Raw genomic sequence first — 19,199 nt, forward strand, 5'->3', positions numbered from 1 at the left:
GCTGCTGACTGGAGGTCAAACACTTTTACGCACCTTTTTATTTCCACCACATCTGAAGTCCGAGCAGTCAGAGGGCCCGCGGAGGGTCTGACCGAAATACCATCACCCCTCCTCTCCTCTGCGCGCACACACACACAAACACACACAGGCTCCCGTTAAATTATGCAAAAAGGCCATTCAACAAATATGGCCCTCACAACACAAAAGAGTCGGGTTATTCTGACATTTCCCCTACATTTCTTGTTTTTTTCCTCCTCTCTCGATGTGAGTAAGACCCCGAGATAAACCCCTGAACAAGTATCAAGTTATCAAGTTGCACCAACCTTTTGTAATAAGAGTATTTTGTCTAATCCCAAATTGCAGTTGAATTTTCTTAATGCTGAGCTGGTAAAGCCTGGGATTAGGCGGCGAGGAGAGGAGGGGGAAAAGTTTTGTCCCTTCAGCCGGCAGGATTGGAAGCGGGGATCTGCGGGGATGTTGTCGGTGCTTATTAAAACGATGATGCATAAAACACAGTGCTGTAGGAGCCCCGGCGCTGCACGCAGAGACCCGGGCTCCCTCAGGTGCAGGTTTTTGGACGGCGGCGGGGAAAGGAAGTAAAGCAGAGGGCCGAGCGGCGCTCAGCACCTGTGAGGTGAGGCCAGGAGACATCAAAGCTCAGGAGATAATCCATTCAGCTGAAGGATCCTCAGCTGCACAGCAGCGCCGAGGCACCGCCGCCTTTTACGCAGTGCGTCGCTCTTATTCACTGAAAAATAGGAAACTGACTCCAAATGTTTTTGACTCCTTCTGCTCCAGTAGGAACATTAATGACACCCGGGTGATGCTGAGGAGGTAAGACACGACTCTATCTGACATTTTCATCTTTTTAATGCCAAACAAATGTATCAAATATGTTAAAATATTAGATGTATGATCTGATATTTGTTTCTTTAGGCCTGCACTTAAGCTGCTGTTGATTTAATTCTGATGTTCAGAGGAAGAAACATGAAAACTTTTGGTCAAATTCAGGAACTAAACTTTAGTTTTACGCATGGAATTTTCTAGAATCATCCAGCTTTTAAAACAACACAGAGCATATTTAAAATATTCATGTAACAGGTTTAAATCCATGCACAAGCGACAGGCATTGTGAATATTTTTTAAGGTTTTCCCACACACACTTTCTCCCTCACACTCACTCACTCACACACTCACTCACTCATTCACAGAGACACACACCACACGGCACCGAGCGAAACGTCCTTCACCGTTTTGGCTCTTTGCTTTTTACTGTGCAGATCACAGACCCCCGTGATAAACGCGCTATAATACAAACTAAAACAAAGCGCCTCGGGGGACGTGGAGTGCGTAATGTGCACGTACAGTCGGTCCCAAGCAGAGAAGAAACGAATCAGCAAATTAATTTGAAAGTATTAGAAAGGCCGGGGAGGACGTCTGCTGTCACAACCTATTTCCCTGCTTTAATCGGGGATGGGAGGCTGCCTGCAGGGGTGGTGTGGAGGGTTCAACCACAGACATCCTGCTTCTTACTGCAGGGACATTTTCCACTTTTATTTTAGTTTGACACCAGTGTGCGTCCAGGAAACTGCTGTTGTGGGAATTATAAAGTGGTTAAATATTATTTTTCTACATCTGAAAATTAATATTGATAGTTTTCCAGTTTTTATTTCCATCTCCATCTCTGGTTGCGGGTGACCGAGCCTCTGCAGCTCTGCCCTCCGTCTCCAGCGCGCACAGAAGCGGCCCAGAGAGAAACACAGAGAGGGAGAGGAGGGAAAAAACATCTGCTCGGTACAAAGTGATTTCTCTAATCTTCCTCGGAGGAACCTGCTCAGCAACGACCTCAAACAAAAACCCGAACGCCAATTTTAATTTATAAACACGCACAAGTCGCAGGGGAATTGAACAGAGCGCCGAATAATAAGCATTGCTAAACGCAACGCTCGCTGGTGAATGCAGTGATAGGGGCCACTTATGTGCAGCGCTGCAGCCAAAGGCGTGCATGCATTTCAATAAGTTTTTGTTGTGTGGAAAGAGAGAGATCAGGAATACGGTCTGGATCATGTGGGATTGGAGGTAAAATGATTGAAAGTATTGGTATCACAAGTTTTTGAAGTGTGTGTGCAATTATATAAATAAAAATATCACACTTTAGAGCGACACATGCTCTAAAACTCCATGTTTAAATATTAAAATAATCAAAAAACAGCGTCCAAATGCGTGCAAATTAAACACCTGCAGCTTTAAAATGAAGAGTTAAAAACACGCCACACGCTGCCTCTGTGGAGTATGAAATCATAAGGACTTTATTATTGAAGACTTGGGTTATGACACTGGAATAAATAAACAGATAAATGTTCAACACGTAAAGGACAACTGCACCAGATGTGGAGCTCTAAGTGATGCACGTGGAAGCATATTTCTCTTCTTCAGAATACAATAAATAGAAACCAAAAAGTTGTTGAGCAAAAAAAAAACAAAAACAAAAAAAAAAAACGCACATGAAACGTGATGGTAGGTTCACTTACAAGCAGCTTGAACGGACAAACGGCAATAAATAATATATATATTTTTGTTTCTGACTGCATGAATCCTGACAATAAAACAAGAGAGGATTTTGGAAGCTATTGGTCAGAGCAGTGATGAAAATATACAACATGAGATATTTTTTTTTTAAACATGATCTTTCTTTTGGTAAACTGCTTTCAAGCCAAGACAATTTAAAAAAAGCAATAGGAAAGTTAAGATTTATGCAAGATTTATGAATGCGTCCCCCCTTTAAGATATCTTACAAGTAAAAACTCTAAAATGAAATAATTAAAAGACACACAGTCAAGTAATGAAGTAGCTTGACGAGACTGATATTATAACGACTCTTTTTTTTCTCCTTTTAAAAGTCCAACTGAAACGTCATCTTCTCAACGTGATGAGAAAAAAACATTCCCCCCATTAAACCCAGTTGTGCTGTACCTCAAACCGACTGGTCTCCACATTCAGACAGAGGAGGCTGTGCTGCTGCATCAGTACATGCAAATGTCACACAGGGTTCGCACTGCTCGTGTCTCTTACATATTAATATTACATACACAAAGTACCGTTCCTGGTAAAGAAAATGAGAATTCAAATAAAAAATATCGTATATAAGTGGGACAGTTTGAGTCAGTATAAAGTTGGTGCAAAGGCATCACAGGGCCTCTGAGTTCAGCCCCGTCTCTGCGGTTAATTTGACCAAAACAACAACCACATCAGGATTCCAGTAACTGATAGAAATGTCTAGGAAAGCTACTATCCAATAATAATCATAATAATATTCATAATAATAATTATAATAATGGTACATTTCTTTTATCGGCTACATTTGTTGGTTGCGTTTTTCTGAACTGACAATCATTGAAGCACACACTTCTCCTCCTTCTTGGCCATCTTTCCTTTGTTCTGCTCCAGCGTCCTCTCCAGGTGCTCGTCCTCCTCCTCGGCCCTGTGGAGGGCAGAGGTCAAAAGGTCAGATGTGTCAGGGGAAGCAGGGAGGAGGTAGAATACACACACACACACACACACACACACACACACACACACACAGGTAACACAGTCAGTGCTGAGGCAACCGTCGCCGTGCCGCCTGTGGGGTGGCCTAGCGCCAGGGGCCGAGCTCCGACCTTTCACCCGCCTGGCACCCTGTTGGCGGGCGGTGCCGCCAATCTGGAAAGGATCCCGCCCATGCAGGTGTGCTGCTGCTGCGCATGCATGCAGGCCGGCTGGAACGCAACATGCCCTGCGATGTGTTCACTACAGTTTCTGAGGGAGCTCTGGAAACGTACAGATAGGCAGCAGACGCTCTCACACTGACTCACCAAACAGGGGTCGGATGTTCCCAGAGTTTACATTAATGTTTTAGACTCAGTCTTGTTCTGTGTGTGTGTGGTGTTGGAGGATTGTGTGGTAACTCACTGTTTCTCCTGGGCGTCCAGGTCCCTGACCAGCGCATCTCGTTTGTTGACCAGTATGACCAGCTCATCCAGCAGCAGCTGCTCTCGTCTCTTCTGGGCCTCCGTCTTCTGCCAGTCTGCAACGACACCAGAGGAACAAACTCCTTCAGACCAGGAGACACGGAGGACTAACAAACGTCAACACACTTTGTCACATGGATGAAAATTTCAGTTTTTTTGTCCTGCCAGCAACTTGTGACTCATGAACGCCCTCACAGTTCAAGATGAGTGAAAACATTTCTAGAGAGAGTTACCTGGAATAGAAATGTTCCTCCTGAGCTCCTCTAGCAAAACTGTTTTTAAATCTGTGGACGCGGCTTCACTTGTTTCCAGCTCTTCATCAGGTAACTGAGTCACAGTAAAGGACTACAGAGCCTCAACAGGATGGACTGGTGGACACTTTGGTAAAAGTGCATCTTCTTATTAACCTGCTGGGCTGCGTAGAGATCGAGACCACGTCCATATACGGACGAGTGTGTAGACATGACGTGGAAACACACTCCGTCAGGTTGTGTGTGTGTTCACAGTGACGTATGTTGACCCGAGCAAACACACTTGAAGATATTGTCATGTTAATCTGCGCCCGTATGATGCACACACAGATATATGAGGAGTCCAGTCCCCATGGGAAAATGCTGCCCGTATAAAGTCCTCAATCATAATTTCAAAAACACAGATGATTGTGTTTTACGTTTAAAAAAAAAAAATCATGCCCTATTAAAAGTGACAGCCACATTGTATGCTGTATTCTTATTCATTTGTATTTTAGGCAAAAATAAGTTTGAAATTATTCAAGTCTTGGGGCTGATATTTGAGGTTAAAGGTTAGTAAAGAAATCTTAGATAAAGATTGAGTGAAATTATGTTTCTGCTTCCTCTTAGTTTAAGAAAACACTCAAAGATCCGAAATCTTTCATAAAAGCATCTAAATAAATACAAACATCTAAAAGTCAAAGACAGTTTGTTCCTCTGCTAAATAAACAAACAAACAGGTGAGCCCCTGACTCTCCTCTCTCAGTTCTCCGGGGTCTTTGCAGGAAGGGGCCCCACAGGGCCCCACAGGGCCCAGGTGGGACCCCGATCCAAATCCCCTCAGCCTCTCCCTGGAGGGGAGGGGGGCTGCCCACAGGAGAGCACTCACTCCCCCTGGGGCTCAAATATCCGCCTGGCGCCCTTGGCTCCACATTCACCGGGGCAGCGCTCCTCCCTCCCTCCGTCAGCCCCAAAACTCACCCCCAAACACCAACACTGCTTAAAGAGCGACATCACGGCAAATCATTTTGTAAAATTTAAACAATCCAGCATCTAATTATTGAGCAATTGTGCTTTACACAAATTCAGCTTTGCTACAGCTCAGATCACCAGTGCAACAAAATGTAGTTTTATTTTGAGTCCAACTGAAACACGTTCAGATACACAAACATCTCAGGCCGACATAAAACCTCTCTGCAGATTTTCCGCGCTGTCCAGCAGCTAAAGGAAAGACAGGAAATCTCCAGCTACTCCTCGGCTCAGTGTGAGAACGTGTCCCCTCCAAAACCCTCCATCGTTTCATATTAAAAAAAAAATCTGCTCCATCCCAGAGAGAATTCAAACACAGCTGAGACGTGTGCAACTTCTGTGGCGCGTAGGCAACTTCACCCCTCTATCAATATTTAACCGCCTATTGATTCCAGAATAAAAGGAATGTTGTAAAATGTCACTCCCAAAATAAGTGTGGCTTTATTAAAAATAAATATTCCCCCCCTCCTCATTGAGTCAAATTGCGGCAGTCAGGCTGTGTGTGTGTGTATGAGTGTGTGTGTGTGTCACGCTGGGCCCAGTGTGTTTGTCCTGAAAGGTCTGCGCTCTCTTCATTGGCCCCGCTCGTCCCTTTGAAGTCAACCACAGAGCGAAATGAACACAGTCCCAATATTTGGCTCTCTGCGTTCCTCTCTTCCTTTCCCTCCCTCATTCTTCGTTTTTTCTCAGGAAAGCAAATTTGCTCTCCTCGGGATTTGTGGAGGACTCGACAAATACTTTATAATAACCGTCAAATATGTCCGAACCTGCAGCTGAGGAGTGTTTCTGTTTCTTTTTTTAAACCCGAGGTTAATTTAGGATGGAGATGATTTGTGTCGAGTGTAGAAACAGATGAGTCATCATGTGAGTCATCATCTTCAGATAATTGTGAGACAGGAATGTGTGTGTTATCCATATCCGCCATAACTCCACACTCTCCCACAATCCCCCCCCTTTTCCCTCTCGCTGTCGAGAAGGCCGGCCCACAAGAGGAGGGCTCAGGAAGAAAAAAAAAAAAAAAACTTCCCACAAAAACACAGAGAGGTATGTAAAAAAAATTCCCTCTTGATCCTGCCCTCCTTATCCTTCAGAGCACATCTCAGCCAAAAAGCCAAAGTCCTGGTTGAGGGGTGGGGGGTGGGGGGTTACAGGGGGGCGAGCACACTGCTGTCAATCACATGTCGCAGAGTCCCGCCCCCCTCATTAGGAAGGTAAACAATAAAGAGAGCCGATGAGAGACGTGACCAGGCAACACCAGAGCAGGGCAGGCTGGGTAACCAGACACCCAGGAACAAACAAAACACCCTGCAGCCACTCACAACCCCCCTCCACGTAAACCCCGCCTCCCCCATGAGAGAGAGAGAGGTTAGAGACTTGGAGGAGTGTGTACAACTCACATGGTGGGTGCGTATTCAGATAACCCTCGCCGTGCACGCCAACGGTAACCATGTGAGTCTGCACAAGGCACACAAGAATGCGCTGGTTCAAATCCCCATGAACCCCTCCTCCGCCCGGTCTCTCCGACGCTAAATTTATTCAAGAGAGCAAACTGGTCCAAAGCCCCGTTCTCTCAAAGCGAGGAGAGGCCGTCTGACGTGCATCCATCTCTCCGTGTCTCTCTCTCTCTCTCTCTCTCTTTCTCTCTCACTTCCTGTCTCACACACACAACAATGTGACATCAAAAGGATTTGATCCACAGCTTCATGTGCGGAGACAGAACGTTCTCTGGAGACTTTGGGACGACTGCAAACTTATCCCCCCTTCATTTCTCTTCTTCTCGTCCTCTCTGCTCTGCTCACTCTACCTCTTGTTCGTGTGTAAAAAGGCCTCCGAAAGCTGGTTTTGGCCGAAGTCCAAGTGGAGTCAAGAGACAAAAAGTGTCACCAGAGGAGAAGAAAGTCGACAGGCTGATAAATACAAACTATCTCAACAGCAGCCAGGAGATTTGATCCTCTGTTATGTCACATGCAAACACTGAAAACTGGCGATCTGATTCTTGATATACAAACTGGAGGAACAGATCCATTTTGAAATTTAATCCAGTGCTGACCTAAAAAGAGTGATTATATTTTTCTTAAATTGATTCTACTAACAAGTACTGCCTGATATATCTTCCTCCTGTGCCACAGAGCTCCACTGTTGTTCATCTAAAACCCATCAATCAGCCACACTGTCGCACCAGGTGACATGTTCCTTCATTGCAATAAACATGGGCACTTTGAGTCAGTCCCACATACACCATTCAGCTGCTGTAAATACTCACTAGTGCACCACGTTTGAATCTGCAGCAGAAAATAGTCCCTAAAAATTCACAGTTCACTCCTGTTTCAGTAACATTTGTGACAAACTACAGTTTTTCACCGACTCAATCTGCAGTAAAAATGTTGGCATTGTACATTTCTACAAAGCACAGATGTTACATTTGTGGAAATGCTGTGGTTACACCTTGTTATGGGGCACAATCCCGGCAGGAAAAGCAGCAATGTCTCGATTAGTGTCTCGCTATTTGTGCCACTATCCCTACTCACGTGTCGCTCCAAAACACCCACGTTTGAAGACTAAAAAGCCACTGGGACCACAGCGACAGGTTGCTAAAACACAACTGGTTTTGTTGTTTGTTGGTCTCGAACAGTGGTCTGCAGCTTCGCAGGCGTCTCGCCAAGGTGTCACACCATCCACCATCCCCTCCGTTGGCTCATATACTACGTCACTTTAAAAACGTTGAAATGATGCATAAGATATTTTTGGTAGATATATAGAAGAGGAAAGGTTGTGTTAGGGGAGTGCATATTTATTTTCTAACATTGGGTGGTACTTGGACTATAAATAAACTGGGTTTATAACTTATTTATTTAATTAATTGGGTGGTAAATAGACTGGGGATAGTTGTATATTAGTTGTAAATAAATATGGGAATGTGTTGAAATAATATAGGAGTTAAAAGAAGAAATGTAAGACAGGAGTAGGGACATGGAAGTTTTGCTTCTATTGACTCCTTTTCGGACTTTATCTTTGTCTTGTTTGCTTTTTATTATGGTTTTTTTTAACTCTGGTTTGAAATAAAGTCATTCATTCGAGAAACAAGTGAATCTAACACCAACATTTTCTTCTGGCAACCGGGCTGGCTCAGCTTTTTTAGGAAATATCTTCAACCTGATTAAAAGATTTGTCTTCAGTAGGAACCAATGAGCTCGGGGCTGAAAGCTCCAGACAGGGTCAGCGACTGAGGCAAAATTAGTTGTGATATTTTCATTGGATTTGTAACAGTCAAAAAAATACAGAACATCACCAGCTCTACTGTCTAATTCTAGGACACTAAGGTTTACAGACAACAACTTAAAAACTCTTTATCTGTCCTCCTGACTCATAAACTGAAAACTTCAAGAGACAGCACAGCTCTTAAAACTTAAACAAGTGACACTGAGAGAGCAGGAAACCCACTTCTAACTTTTTATAACAGGCAGATCCAGACGATCCAGACACTAAAGCCTGAATCTAAAACAAAGTGCACATCTGTTCCACCATATGTCACAATAACCAGCATATAATATCACGTTAGCCACACTACAGGAGGCACTTAAAGTCACATCTTCTGGGGGAGTGATGAGAATTTGAACATTTAAAGTGCTTTATCTTCGGTTCTTGTGCCACCTGAATGAAGCCCCACCAACATGCTCACTGCAAATAAATAACTTAAAAAAAAAAAAAATGATGTTATTTTCCTAAATTCCCCTCAAAACTCAAGTTCGACAACTCATGGAACGAAGCTACTTGTTATCGGCGGTTCCAGTCAACTAGCAACCCTGAAAGAGTTGGCGACATCATCAAAAGTCGCCCATGTGATAGGATTCCACAGTGCACCTAATCAATCAGGGTCTGTAGCGCGCCGCCCCGATGTGTTACAAAGCCCAAATAGATTTACAAATGGGAAGTGTGTGTGTGTTTGTGTGTGTGTCGGGGGTGTGGAGAGGGATAAGCTCCTGCATAGGATTACATATTGATTTTAAACATATAAAAAAGCTTATCATATCAAACCGTAACAGGAAAAACTCTGGGACCCGGCTATGCATAAATCCCTTTTAGATGGCGAGAGGGCGTCCACTTTAAAACATGCGCATGCACACACACACACACACACACACACACACACACATACACACACACACAGGCCCTCGAAGGGAGCCAAGACACAGTTTTGTGTGTGTGGATACATAGGTGTGAATCGGTAAGCAGATAAAGAGGGCATAGTGGATCAATTTTGTGGCAGGGAGATGAGAGTGTGGCATACAGATGGCATTTTCCCGCCTGGCATCACACCAAGGAGTTTACAAGGGAGGTGGTTATCACTGAGCATGCTCATAAACAACATCAACGCCGGCCTGGTGGCCTCCACCCATCCCCAACTGTTTTATTCTGCAGCAGCTGCACATTTAATCAAACTCAGAAAACTTACAGCATCTTAATGTTGGAGAAACATCGACTTCTTTCCTCACTTAGTCAGACTGTGATGCTCAGAAGTTTTAATAATGCAGGTCAGGAAACAGACAACACCTCTAGTATAAATGTAATTTGTTGCCCATAACTGTATTCCTATTATTATTTGCTCTATGTTCAGGGTTGCTACATGTTAACGGAAGTTAGATTTAAGACTTTTTAGGACTTTTTCTTAAATGCTACTCTGAATTCATTTTACAATAATCAAAGTTAAAGAAAACAAAGCATGAACTGACATCAATTACTAGGCCTTTTCACACAGAGATCTCACTATAGGGCCGCTACAAAGTCCCTTCTTTATTCCACCTTTGCATTTTTACACAGAAACAATCATGCCGCTCCAGTGTGTGATTACAGACAGCATGCTAGCATCGCAGACGCAAAAGAGGCATGACAGGTGTGACATGTAAAACACCAGTGTCACCTCTAGTGTGACATAAAAGATATGCATCAGAGGTGCTTTATAAACAATAAAAATAATCATTACTGTCCCTGTTATATAGCAGCTGATCTCATCTACTGCTCCAAGGATAAGGAGCTCCTGGACCTCATTGTATCCAAATTTGCGGACATTTTCAGCTGCTGTTCTTCTTTTTTGAGTTAGCTGCTAACTGCTAATCACACATAACACGTCATCAAAACGTCCTGTCCTGCTGGCTGTTCCTTTAACACAGGCATCAATTCAGCGCTGTTAGTACCTCCATTGCCAGCTTAAAGGTGAGACAACTCTGTCCCCCATTCTGCGATTGTACCTTTTATAAAGAACGGCAAGGCAGAATAGCCGTGTTACATTCACACCTGGAACAAGCAGTGTAAAAGGGGCCACTTAAGATAAAGCACAATTTTGCCCAAATGTATTTTGTAACATAAATCACGACTTTTTTGTCATGTGGCAGAGATGAGGGCAGAACAGAACAGAACACTCTGAATGTGGGATTCCTCTGCCCTGACTCCCATGCTGCAGAGTTAGAAAAATGTTTTGCATAAAAGACACCAAGCCTCTCATGCATTGCCTTATACCAGTTTCAGCCATGCTGCAAAATCTTGGTTAAATAGCTAATTTTTGTTAAATATGTACTTAGCTAGGGGACGGTGGATCCTCAGCTCTGAGCATCTCAACCCATTAATATCAGTAATGTGAACGTCAGAAAAAAATAAATCAGAAAATCTTGCTTGCCATGTCTTAGTATTTTGAGAGCTTTTAACAACTTATTGAAGACATTTTAAAACCAATTAAGGCCTTATTTTTAGATAAATTACTTCAGGATGCGTGGGAACGCTGACTATTAGTGGGATGTCACTTTTTCTGGCCCTATTTGTTATGTTAAACCTCTGTTTCATCTCTACTGTAGTTGATACTGATTGTTGGGGTCAAAACTGCAGCAACATAACACCCTAAATTATAAAAATAATTCCTGCCATCTAGTAATCATGAAATGTTATACAGCAATAAATTTAAGATTATAACTTCCTCTCTGCTGCACCTCCACCTCTGAAGTATCTCCCCTCTATATTTCCTTCCCCCCTCTGCGACTTCTATAGGTGTTTGAAATGTGTGTTTTATCATGACACCAAAAATGACTGTTAAGATCTTCTGAGTCATGAAAAGGGGAAAAAAATCTAAGAAAAGTTTTGAGGAATTTGTTCTTTAGCAGAATATCAGCTTCAGAGTTGATTTCAGAGGAACCCTCTCCTCCTGACTCCTCTTTCCACCTCAAAGCACTTTCGTCTTTCTTCCTCTCGTCCTCTCATCCTCCCTCTCATGTGTCTGAGTGTCATGCAGCTCCAGTCAGCAATACAAATGTAGAATAACACGTCATGAGTCAAACTTTTTTCCTCTCTTTCTCTGTTCCAGTCTGCAGCATCAAACAGAGACTGGGCCGAGCAGCCAAACCCAGCTGGCTGTCACTTTAATCTCTAAAATTTAAATTATTTACACTGATAAATACAGACTATTCTTAAAATGTATCTTTATGTCAGTTTATAAAATAACCCAGAGCTTACTCTATAGGCATATTTAAAAACTGTTAGCACTGTTAGCCAGTTAGCTGTGGCGCACACAGATGGTGTGTGTAGATGAAGACTGAGGTCCAAGATGTAACTACATGGGACGACTGAGTGGAAGAGATAGAGGTAGAGTGGTGTGTGTGTGTATCGTTGCAGGTATATATTTTTCTCAGCAGGTCTGTGTGTCAGGGCAGGTGGATCTCAGTGATGTGTGTTTTTTTTTTCCTCTCTGCTCTGGCTCACAGTGCATCTCTCTCTCTCTGTGTCATCGACTGGCCAACCAAATCAGCAATTACTCGCACGCCCGACCATCGCTCAATGGACCTGCCCAAGCACCAAATAAGAGCTGGGGAGCTGGGCGGCAAACACACACACACACACACACACACGGTCACAAATATACACACGCACATAAAGACGGACACACAAACACACCTGTGAGATGTAAACACACAGATGGAGACAAACAGACCAACAGATCCTCCCTCTCTCTCTCTTACACACACACACACACACAAACACATACCAACACACACACACACACACACACACACACACACACACACACACACACACACACACCTCTCTCCCCAGCAGCTCAGAACTATCTGTGGCTGCTACAGAAAGGTAGAGCCTGTGAATGTTAAGTGCCTCCCTTAGGGAGGAAAATAAGGCCGGCTGATAAGTTAGTCAGCTGCAAATCCAACAAGTCCACATGAAGGCAGAGAGGAGCGCGGTGACACGACACACACCACCTCTCCACCTCACCTCACACACTATCTCTGCTCTCTCACCTCCACACACACACTCACACAGCAGAGAAGGCAGACACATGATACACATCCTATATATGAAGAAATATGCTCTCACAGAGGCAGCAGGAAACCGACAGACACTTACACACACATAAAAAGGATGACGAAGAGACAAAAGGACACACACACAAACATCCATGGACACATGAACCATAAAAAATGAAATCCTCCCATTTGACTCGACTTGCAGATACACTGCAGCTCAATAAATATAAATAAATAAAATGGCTGTGCGAAGACAGAAGAAATCAACCTGGATGCAGGCAGCGTGGCGCCGTCTGCAGCTCCTGCTTGGCTACGCATGTCTGCTCCCCTCAACCTCCTCCCTGCCCCCTTTCTTGCTAATTACAATTGATTTATTATGGACCAGGTAGCTTATCAGGTGCCCGGTGAAATTACAATGGGTGTCCGAAGGCTGTGAGGAGAATGGGGTGGGGTGGGGAAGGGGGTGGTGGTGGTGGTCAATGTCGAATGGCAAAATCAATTAGCATTGATTGGCAAAAGGTTCATTTTGCCAAAGAGGACGCAGTCGAAGGGGATTAAACTTCCCTGGCCCCCTGACAACTTTGATACGACACAATGGCTGCTTCTCTGGCTGCGGTATAGTTAACAAGCTTTCAATAATATAACTGCATCTGTTTTTTGTTTTTTTTAACCTCGCAAACCGTCTCTCAATGCGGCTGCGGCTGGATTTCAAATCAGGCATCAGCTAGTCGGGGTCTAGCTAGGAAACAGATAGCATTGATCAAGTATCAGGGAGTGAAATCCCTCGCAAGCTCGCATCTTAATCCTCATCAAGAAGCCGATGCAGAATTCAAATCATCCTGCTTCAGGCTCTCGATGAAGGCTGGCCAACAGCCGGACAAGAAAGGCTCATGAAAACCATACAAGAGGAGAAACATGGATCAACAGCAGCTTTGCCTTCCATTTATCACCATGAAATAAATAATAAACTCCAACTGTTGCTGTGTGTCTTCTCTGGTAGCCATTTTGTCGGGTAAAACAACATTAACGGATGTTCTACTCCACTATAATATTAGAAGTGACGCGAGAGGTCTGCAATCAGTAGTACAATCCGGAAGATTATTCTACATCAGCAGCAACTCTAAATGAATCTATATGGAATCAATTGGTTGTCGAAATAAATCTAATGACACAAAGTTAAGAAATTAAACCTTGCCAGTTAGATTTTGTAAATAAAACAGAGAAGAGAGATGTCAAAACTCTACTGTTTGACACCTGCAGACACCATATTAAATCCCCAGACCGCCCGAGAGTGTGTGTGTGTGTCGTACCCTCGATGGCCAGCATGGCTCTCAGCTCTCTGTTCAGCAGTTCGAAGCGTCTCTCCAGATCGTGCTCTTTCTCCCTGTGGCAAGTTAGAAAGAGAGAGCAAGAGAGAAGAGAGGAAAAAAACACACACACAACAAAGTTCATCAATATGTTAATGACTAAATCATTAAGCACTTAAAGAAACCTGCAATAAACATCGATTCAGCGACTCGCCTGGACCTTCTCTGGCTTCGCATTAATCTACTGCACATAACTGATACACATACTACGCCTCACACAGCCCTGGGTGAATGTGTGTGTGTGTGGCGAAAGAAAAGAGAGACAGAAACGGAAGAAATGAAAAAGACAATGAAATAAATGTGAATCTATAAACATGTCATGCGTCTGTGTGGTCTACATGTATGTATGCATGAGTATATGTGCTGTGTATGTGTGTGTGTGTGTGTGTGTGTGTGTGTATGCAGCACAAATTAAATTCTTTCCTCTTTCAGCCATATTAAAAAATGAGCTTATTCGGTCCCTAATAGAATTTGTCCTTCACAGGCGCCTTTTCTTCTTCGCCTCCACAAAGAGAGAACAGAAAGGGCTAATAATCAGCCCTTCTGTCAATTGGCCACTTTAAAAGCCTCCCCTTTCCCACGATATAATGTGATTATGAATACTTCAATCTCTCCTCCGCTCGCACACTTTGAAATCCCAACAGCCGCAAATGAAGAAAAAAAAGCAGCGTGTGTGTGCGCGCGTCTCTCCACCTGTCGCAGCTGACCACATACAAAGAGACTAGCGATAGAGTGATGATCGCCACATTTCTATTGATTTCATATCCCGTCCACATGTAAATCAATGAGCGGATAGACAGAGGGGGAGAATGGAGTGGAGCGTACACTCCAATCCCATGCAGCTTCGACGAGTTTGATCTAATGCTCCAATACAAGTGGGATGTTTCCAGGTTTTTAGTTCTCCTCACAGGGATCCTGCAAATCTATTTTGATACCCCATACTTTCCCAGACTCAAACTTCCTGACTCCTCTGCAGATTTTTCAGACCATTTGACATCTGACTACAAACAGACAGATGTTTATCTTGTAAATACATAGTTTTAAAATCCAACCTGACCATGAATAACTGATAAAAGATTGAAGACAGGTGCTGTAGCTCATAAAAATTAACCAACACCAAACCCAGACAAGTTCATCACTGCCCAAAGAGAAGTAATGTAACCAGTGCTACCTACACTCATATTATTTTACCTTAACATATTAAATAAGTAACATTATATTATTGTTGCACCCACATATTTGTGTCTTTTGTGAACAAGAATAAAAAAGGAGTAAAAGAAGTGAAAATATTCAAATTTCACAGCATCTGCTCTGCCTTGTTTATTTACTGTGTCCACGGAAACGACGATAAACTCTGCCTTAAAGGTTTCCTAAGGCAGTAAAAAACAAAGGCTTTCCTTAAAGCTACATCAACATACGTAACCTATAAATGTTTAGAAAAGCCATATTTTTGAAACAGAGAGGGGGCAATAGTCTGAAAACACAAATATTTTCTCAAACTTTTACTTTTTTACACACATATCCAGAGCTAGAAATTACTTGAATTCCATACTTTCCCATACTGCATAGGAACCCTGTTCTCAGGGCATGAAAAAAAAGGAGTTAAACAAACAGGTGCTAACGATTTCAAAACAGAGCATTGTGGATTTAGTGTTAATTTGTCCACAGACAGAACAACACTCAACATCTGAGATACGTACAGCAGAGAGAGCTGGTTCTGTCGTCTGATGAGTGCGTTCTTCTTGTTGACCAACATGAACCACTCCTGCATCATTGACTCCTCCTCCTCCTTGTTGTTGCCTGGAAAATGCACACAAACAGAAACAACAAGCACAATTACATACATGATAGTACGCTGTTTGAATAAGCTGTAAATACTGATTCCTCGGTTGTTTCCAAAAGACAGGTGTTAAAAGAGACAAAGCTAAAATAGGAAACAATAACAACAAGTTACAGTAGAGTGAGACGGCCATTTTCTGTCTTCCTCTGTGTCTTTAAATTATGAAATCAAAGCGCACAGTGTATACAACCATACACACATGAAAGAGATGATGCAGATAAATGATTCATTCAAATCTTTTTGCCACTGCAGAGTCAGTATGTCCACCAGGTATTTATGTGTGTGTGTGTATGTATGTGTGTGTGTGTAAATACACTGCTCTCGCTTATGTTCCTTGTGTAAACATTCACATACTTCACACCATGTCTTCACAACGTCAATACAGCTTCAACCGGGGCGGGATTAACTCAGCGATTACCGTCGAGCACCTTTACAGAGTGGAGCCTCTCACTGTAGGGCAATACATATCCCACCAATCACTCAGCGGGCCTTCAAAAAAAACCACACATCTCTGGTACTCTCTCTTAGTGTAATACCGGCTCGACACACAGGAGAGCTAGCAAGGCTCAGATGCATGGCTAATGTAAGCTTCGCCCACGCCTGGGGCTAGAGCTCTATGCTGTAACTTACTTACAGGGTACAATGGGATGTGAACAACTGATATGGACAAAGCACACTGAATGGAGAGCTTCAAATGTTCGCCACGAGAACGGCCTCCATTGCTTGTGTTTGACCTGGAGTAAAGACAGGAAGAGGAGCCGTGCGTTTCGGCTGCCTCAGTGAAGTGATTTCAGTGATTTGAAGACCAGTTACTAGGGAGTTATTTTAGGGCAGCTTTGCAACTTAGTGTCTTTCAGTGCAGAGACTAGCATTACATCTATGTTATTTAAGTTTTCTGGTGGTGTTAAATGCTCTTTCACAAGCTTTTATTATCAATTATGACCAGCTGACAACAGAAAAATGCTGGTTTGATATCAACAAGACAAAATCTCCAATAACATGTATTAATTTACATCTAATTTATGTAGTTAAAGTGACAGGTTCAGACCTTTAAATGTATTACATGTTATTAACATTCTCCTACAACTACTTCATAAATGTAAAGCTGACATGGAATCGTGCATAATTAGCTGAAGAAGTCTTTCCACATGACGAGATGTAGACACATGTCAGCGTTTTGGCTTCAGCTGACTTGTAAATTGTCACAAAATACTATCAAATTAAAATTGTCTGCCTCTGATTTGGCATTTAATTTTTCTTTCTTTCTCCACGTTGCTGTATAAATAAACTTTGTGCTATGGTCAGCTCACTCAGCGCTGTTTATGTCTAGCATTGGGATACAAGCTTTGTGGCACTGGAGGCCATTTAAACAGCGACAGCAGCATTAATCTGACACTCAGTGCGTCTGTGAAGAGAAGAAATGGATGAAAACAGAGGACGCGAGATGAAAGATCGTCTTAAGGCTTATGTTATTATCTCTCGCTGTTTTTTTGTTTTTTTTTTCTCAAGAGGAAGGTTTAATAGCTGGGAAGCTACGACAGCCATCATAACAGAATTAACACTAAGAAGACATTTCATACCACTTATTTATTAATTGGAGGCCCTCTGAATAATAAGACGCACTGTACAATGGAAGAAAAACATCATTCTTTTCTATTTTTAAAGCTTTCCCGAGATAATTTCTTTAATTTATTATCTCTAAAATGAGGCTTTTGCACTCCTTCTTTTTGACAGATGCAAACATGAGTGACATAGTGTTAACAGCTCATTCTACTCATACTTCTATTGTAAGACTACAAACTTAAAAACAACAGGCTTGGTGCTTTATGGGAACCTGAATTTGATCATAATCTGTGTATAAGACTGATGAAGCTGAGAGAAAACCAGTCAAACACACACACCACGCTCATTGCAGAGTAGAGGGAGTACTGGGCCGCTGCGTCATTGACGACAAAAGGCAGGCGCGTGGATGTGCGCGCGGACACCGGTGAGTGTGTGGACATTTGTGATACTCTGAGCCAGCAGATGTATGTAATTTCATTTAGGAGGGTGGAGCGGGGAGGGCGGGAGAGTGAGAGAGAGAGAAGGAAAAAAAAAGAAGCGAGCGAATGAAAGAAAGCTTCAGGATTTAGCGGAATCGGGGGCTCGTGGATTACTGTAGTCAACTTTGAAACGGACGACACTCGGAGGGGGGATAAAGCCGGCGCTGACAGGTCATTGTGCTGCCTCGAAGTCAAATAAAACAAGCAAATAATAATGGCAAATATTAAGCTCCTGTGACATTGTGGCGAGGCGGGCTGGAAGACGAGGGGGGATTATAAAGCTATATCCCCCACCGCTAGCCAGCCAGCAGCTACCAGCCAACCACCAGCCGCATTTATGAAAGGAGGGAGGGGAGGCGAAGGGAGGGAGGGAAAGGAAAGGAGGAAAGGAAAGAGAGAAAGGCAGGGAGGTCAGAGGGAAGGTAGAAAGAAGGAGTGGAAGGTGGAAGGAAGGAGAAAGGAAGAGATGAGGGGCGCGTAGGGATGGACAGAGGGAGGGAGTGACAGAGGGAATAAGGGCAAGCAGGTGAGAGATTTCAAAGCAGAGAAAGAAAGGAGGAGATGGAGGGATGAAAGGAGGACGAGTGGTGCAGGACGCTCGACAGCTGCTCAGCATCCTCCTCCCTTCATACTCCAGAGTCGAACTCTGACCTCCACATACTACCTGACTCTTAAAGAGACAGACGTGTCTCCAGAGGTAGCTTAAACTCTTCAACACACCTCAAAATCAAATACTAGTCACATTTTACATTAGATATTTCATGGTAAATTGGAGGGAGTGGCATTCAGAAAATACCTATTGTCATTAAAAATATTTAAGTTAGTCGCTGCTGTATTTAATGACAATGACTGCTGTGTTTACTGAGATTGCAACAATTATTTTCATAACTTGATTAATCGTTCATTTGTCTTCTATTTTTTAGCCTGTAAAATGTCATATGTGTGAAGCTGGAGCCAGAGATGAATGTCAGTTTTGTCAGATAAACTGTTTAAATGATTAGTCGCACTAATATTTACATCATTTAATTAGTGTATTTGATTAACTCCATTATGTCGCTGAAAGTGACCAAGAAAATTAGACAACGTTAGGGATGGGAATAAGAACATTTTACATTTGACAGTGGTTCCACGTTGTCTGATCCACTGCAATCGTATGCCTCCGAGCTTATCAATTATTCTTATTGCTGCCTGTTTTTCTGACAGTTGTGAATTGCAAGGCAATGTCGTCAAACTGTCGTTGGAAACTTGCCAAAAGAAAGAGTCATGGCAGAGAGGAAGAAACAATCCAAAGTGTGGCTTCATTTCACGAAGAAAGACGACAACAGTGCTGCTTGTTTCCGAGAGTAAATGTCCTGTTATAAAAACATTAGCGCAGGCAGG

At 43.1% G+C, this 19,199-nt stretch overlaps 1 protein-coding gene across 5 annotated transcripts in view; it reads right to left on the reverse strand.

Annotated features, from left to right (window-relative positions):
- Positions 1-2,286: 2,286 nt before the first annotated feature.
- Positions 2,287-19,199, reverse strand: part of ehbp1 (EH domain binding protein 1) — a 164,787-nt gene continuing 147,874 nt past the window's right edge. For all 5 annotated transcript variants that reach the window (XM_049600386.1, XM_049600390.1, XM_049600387.1 and 2 more), the window contains 4 exons: positions 15,638-15,737; positions 13,881-13,954; positions 3,952-4,066; positions 2,287-3,481 (listed from right to left, as the gene is read on the reverse strand). In XM_049600386.1, coding sequence (XP_049456343.1) covers positions 3,391-3,481; positions 3,952-4,066; positions 13,881-13,954; positions 15,638-15,737 — 380 coding nt within the window. In that variant the 3' untranslated portion in view covers positions 2,287-3,390. The remainder of the gene's footprint in view (positions 3,482-3,951; positions 4,067-13,880; positions 13,955-15,637; positions 15,738-19,199) is intronic.

This window comes from Epinephelus fuscoguttatus, linkage group LG16 (assembly GCF_011397635.1).
Source record: "Epinephelus fuscoguttatus linkage group LG16, E.fuscoguttatus.final_Chr_v1".
Lineage (NCBI taxonomy): Eukaryota > Metazoa > Chordata > Actinopteri > Perciformes > Serranidae > Epinephelus > Epinephelus fuscoguttatus.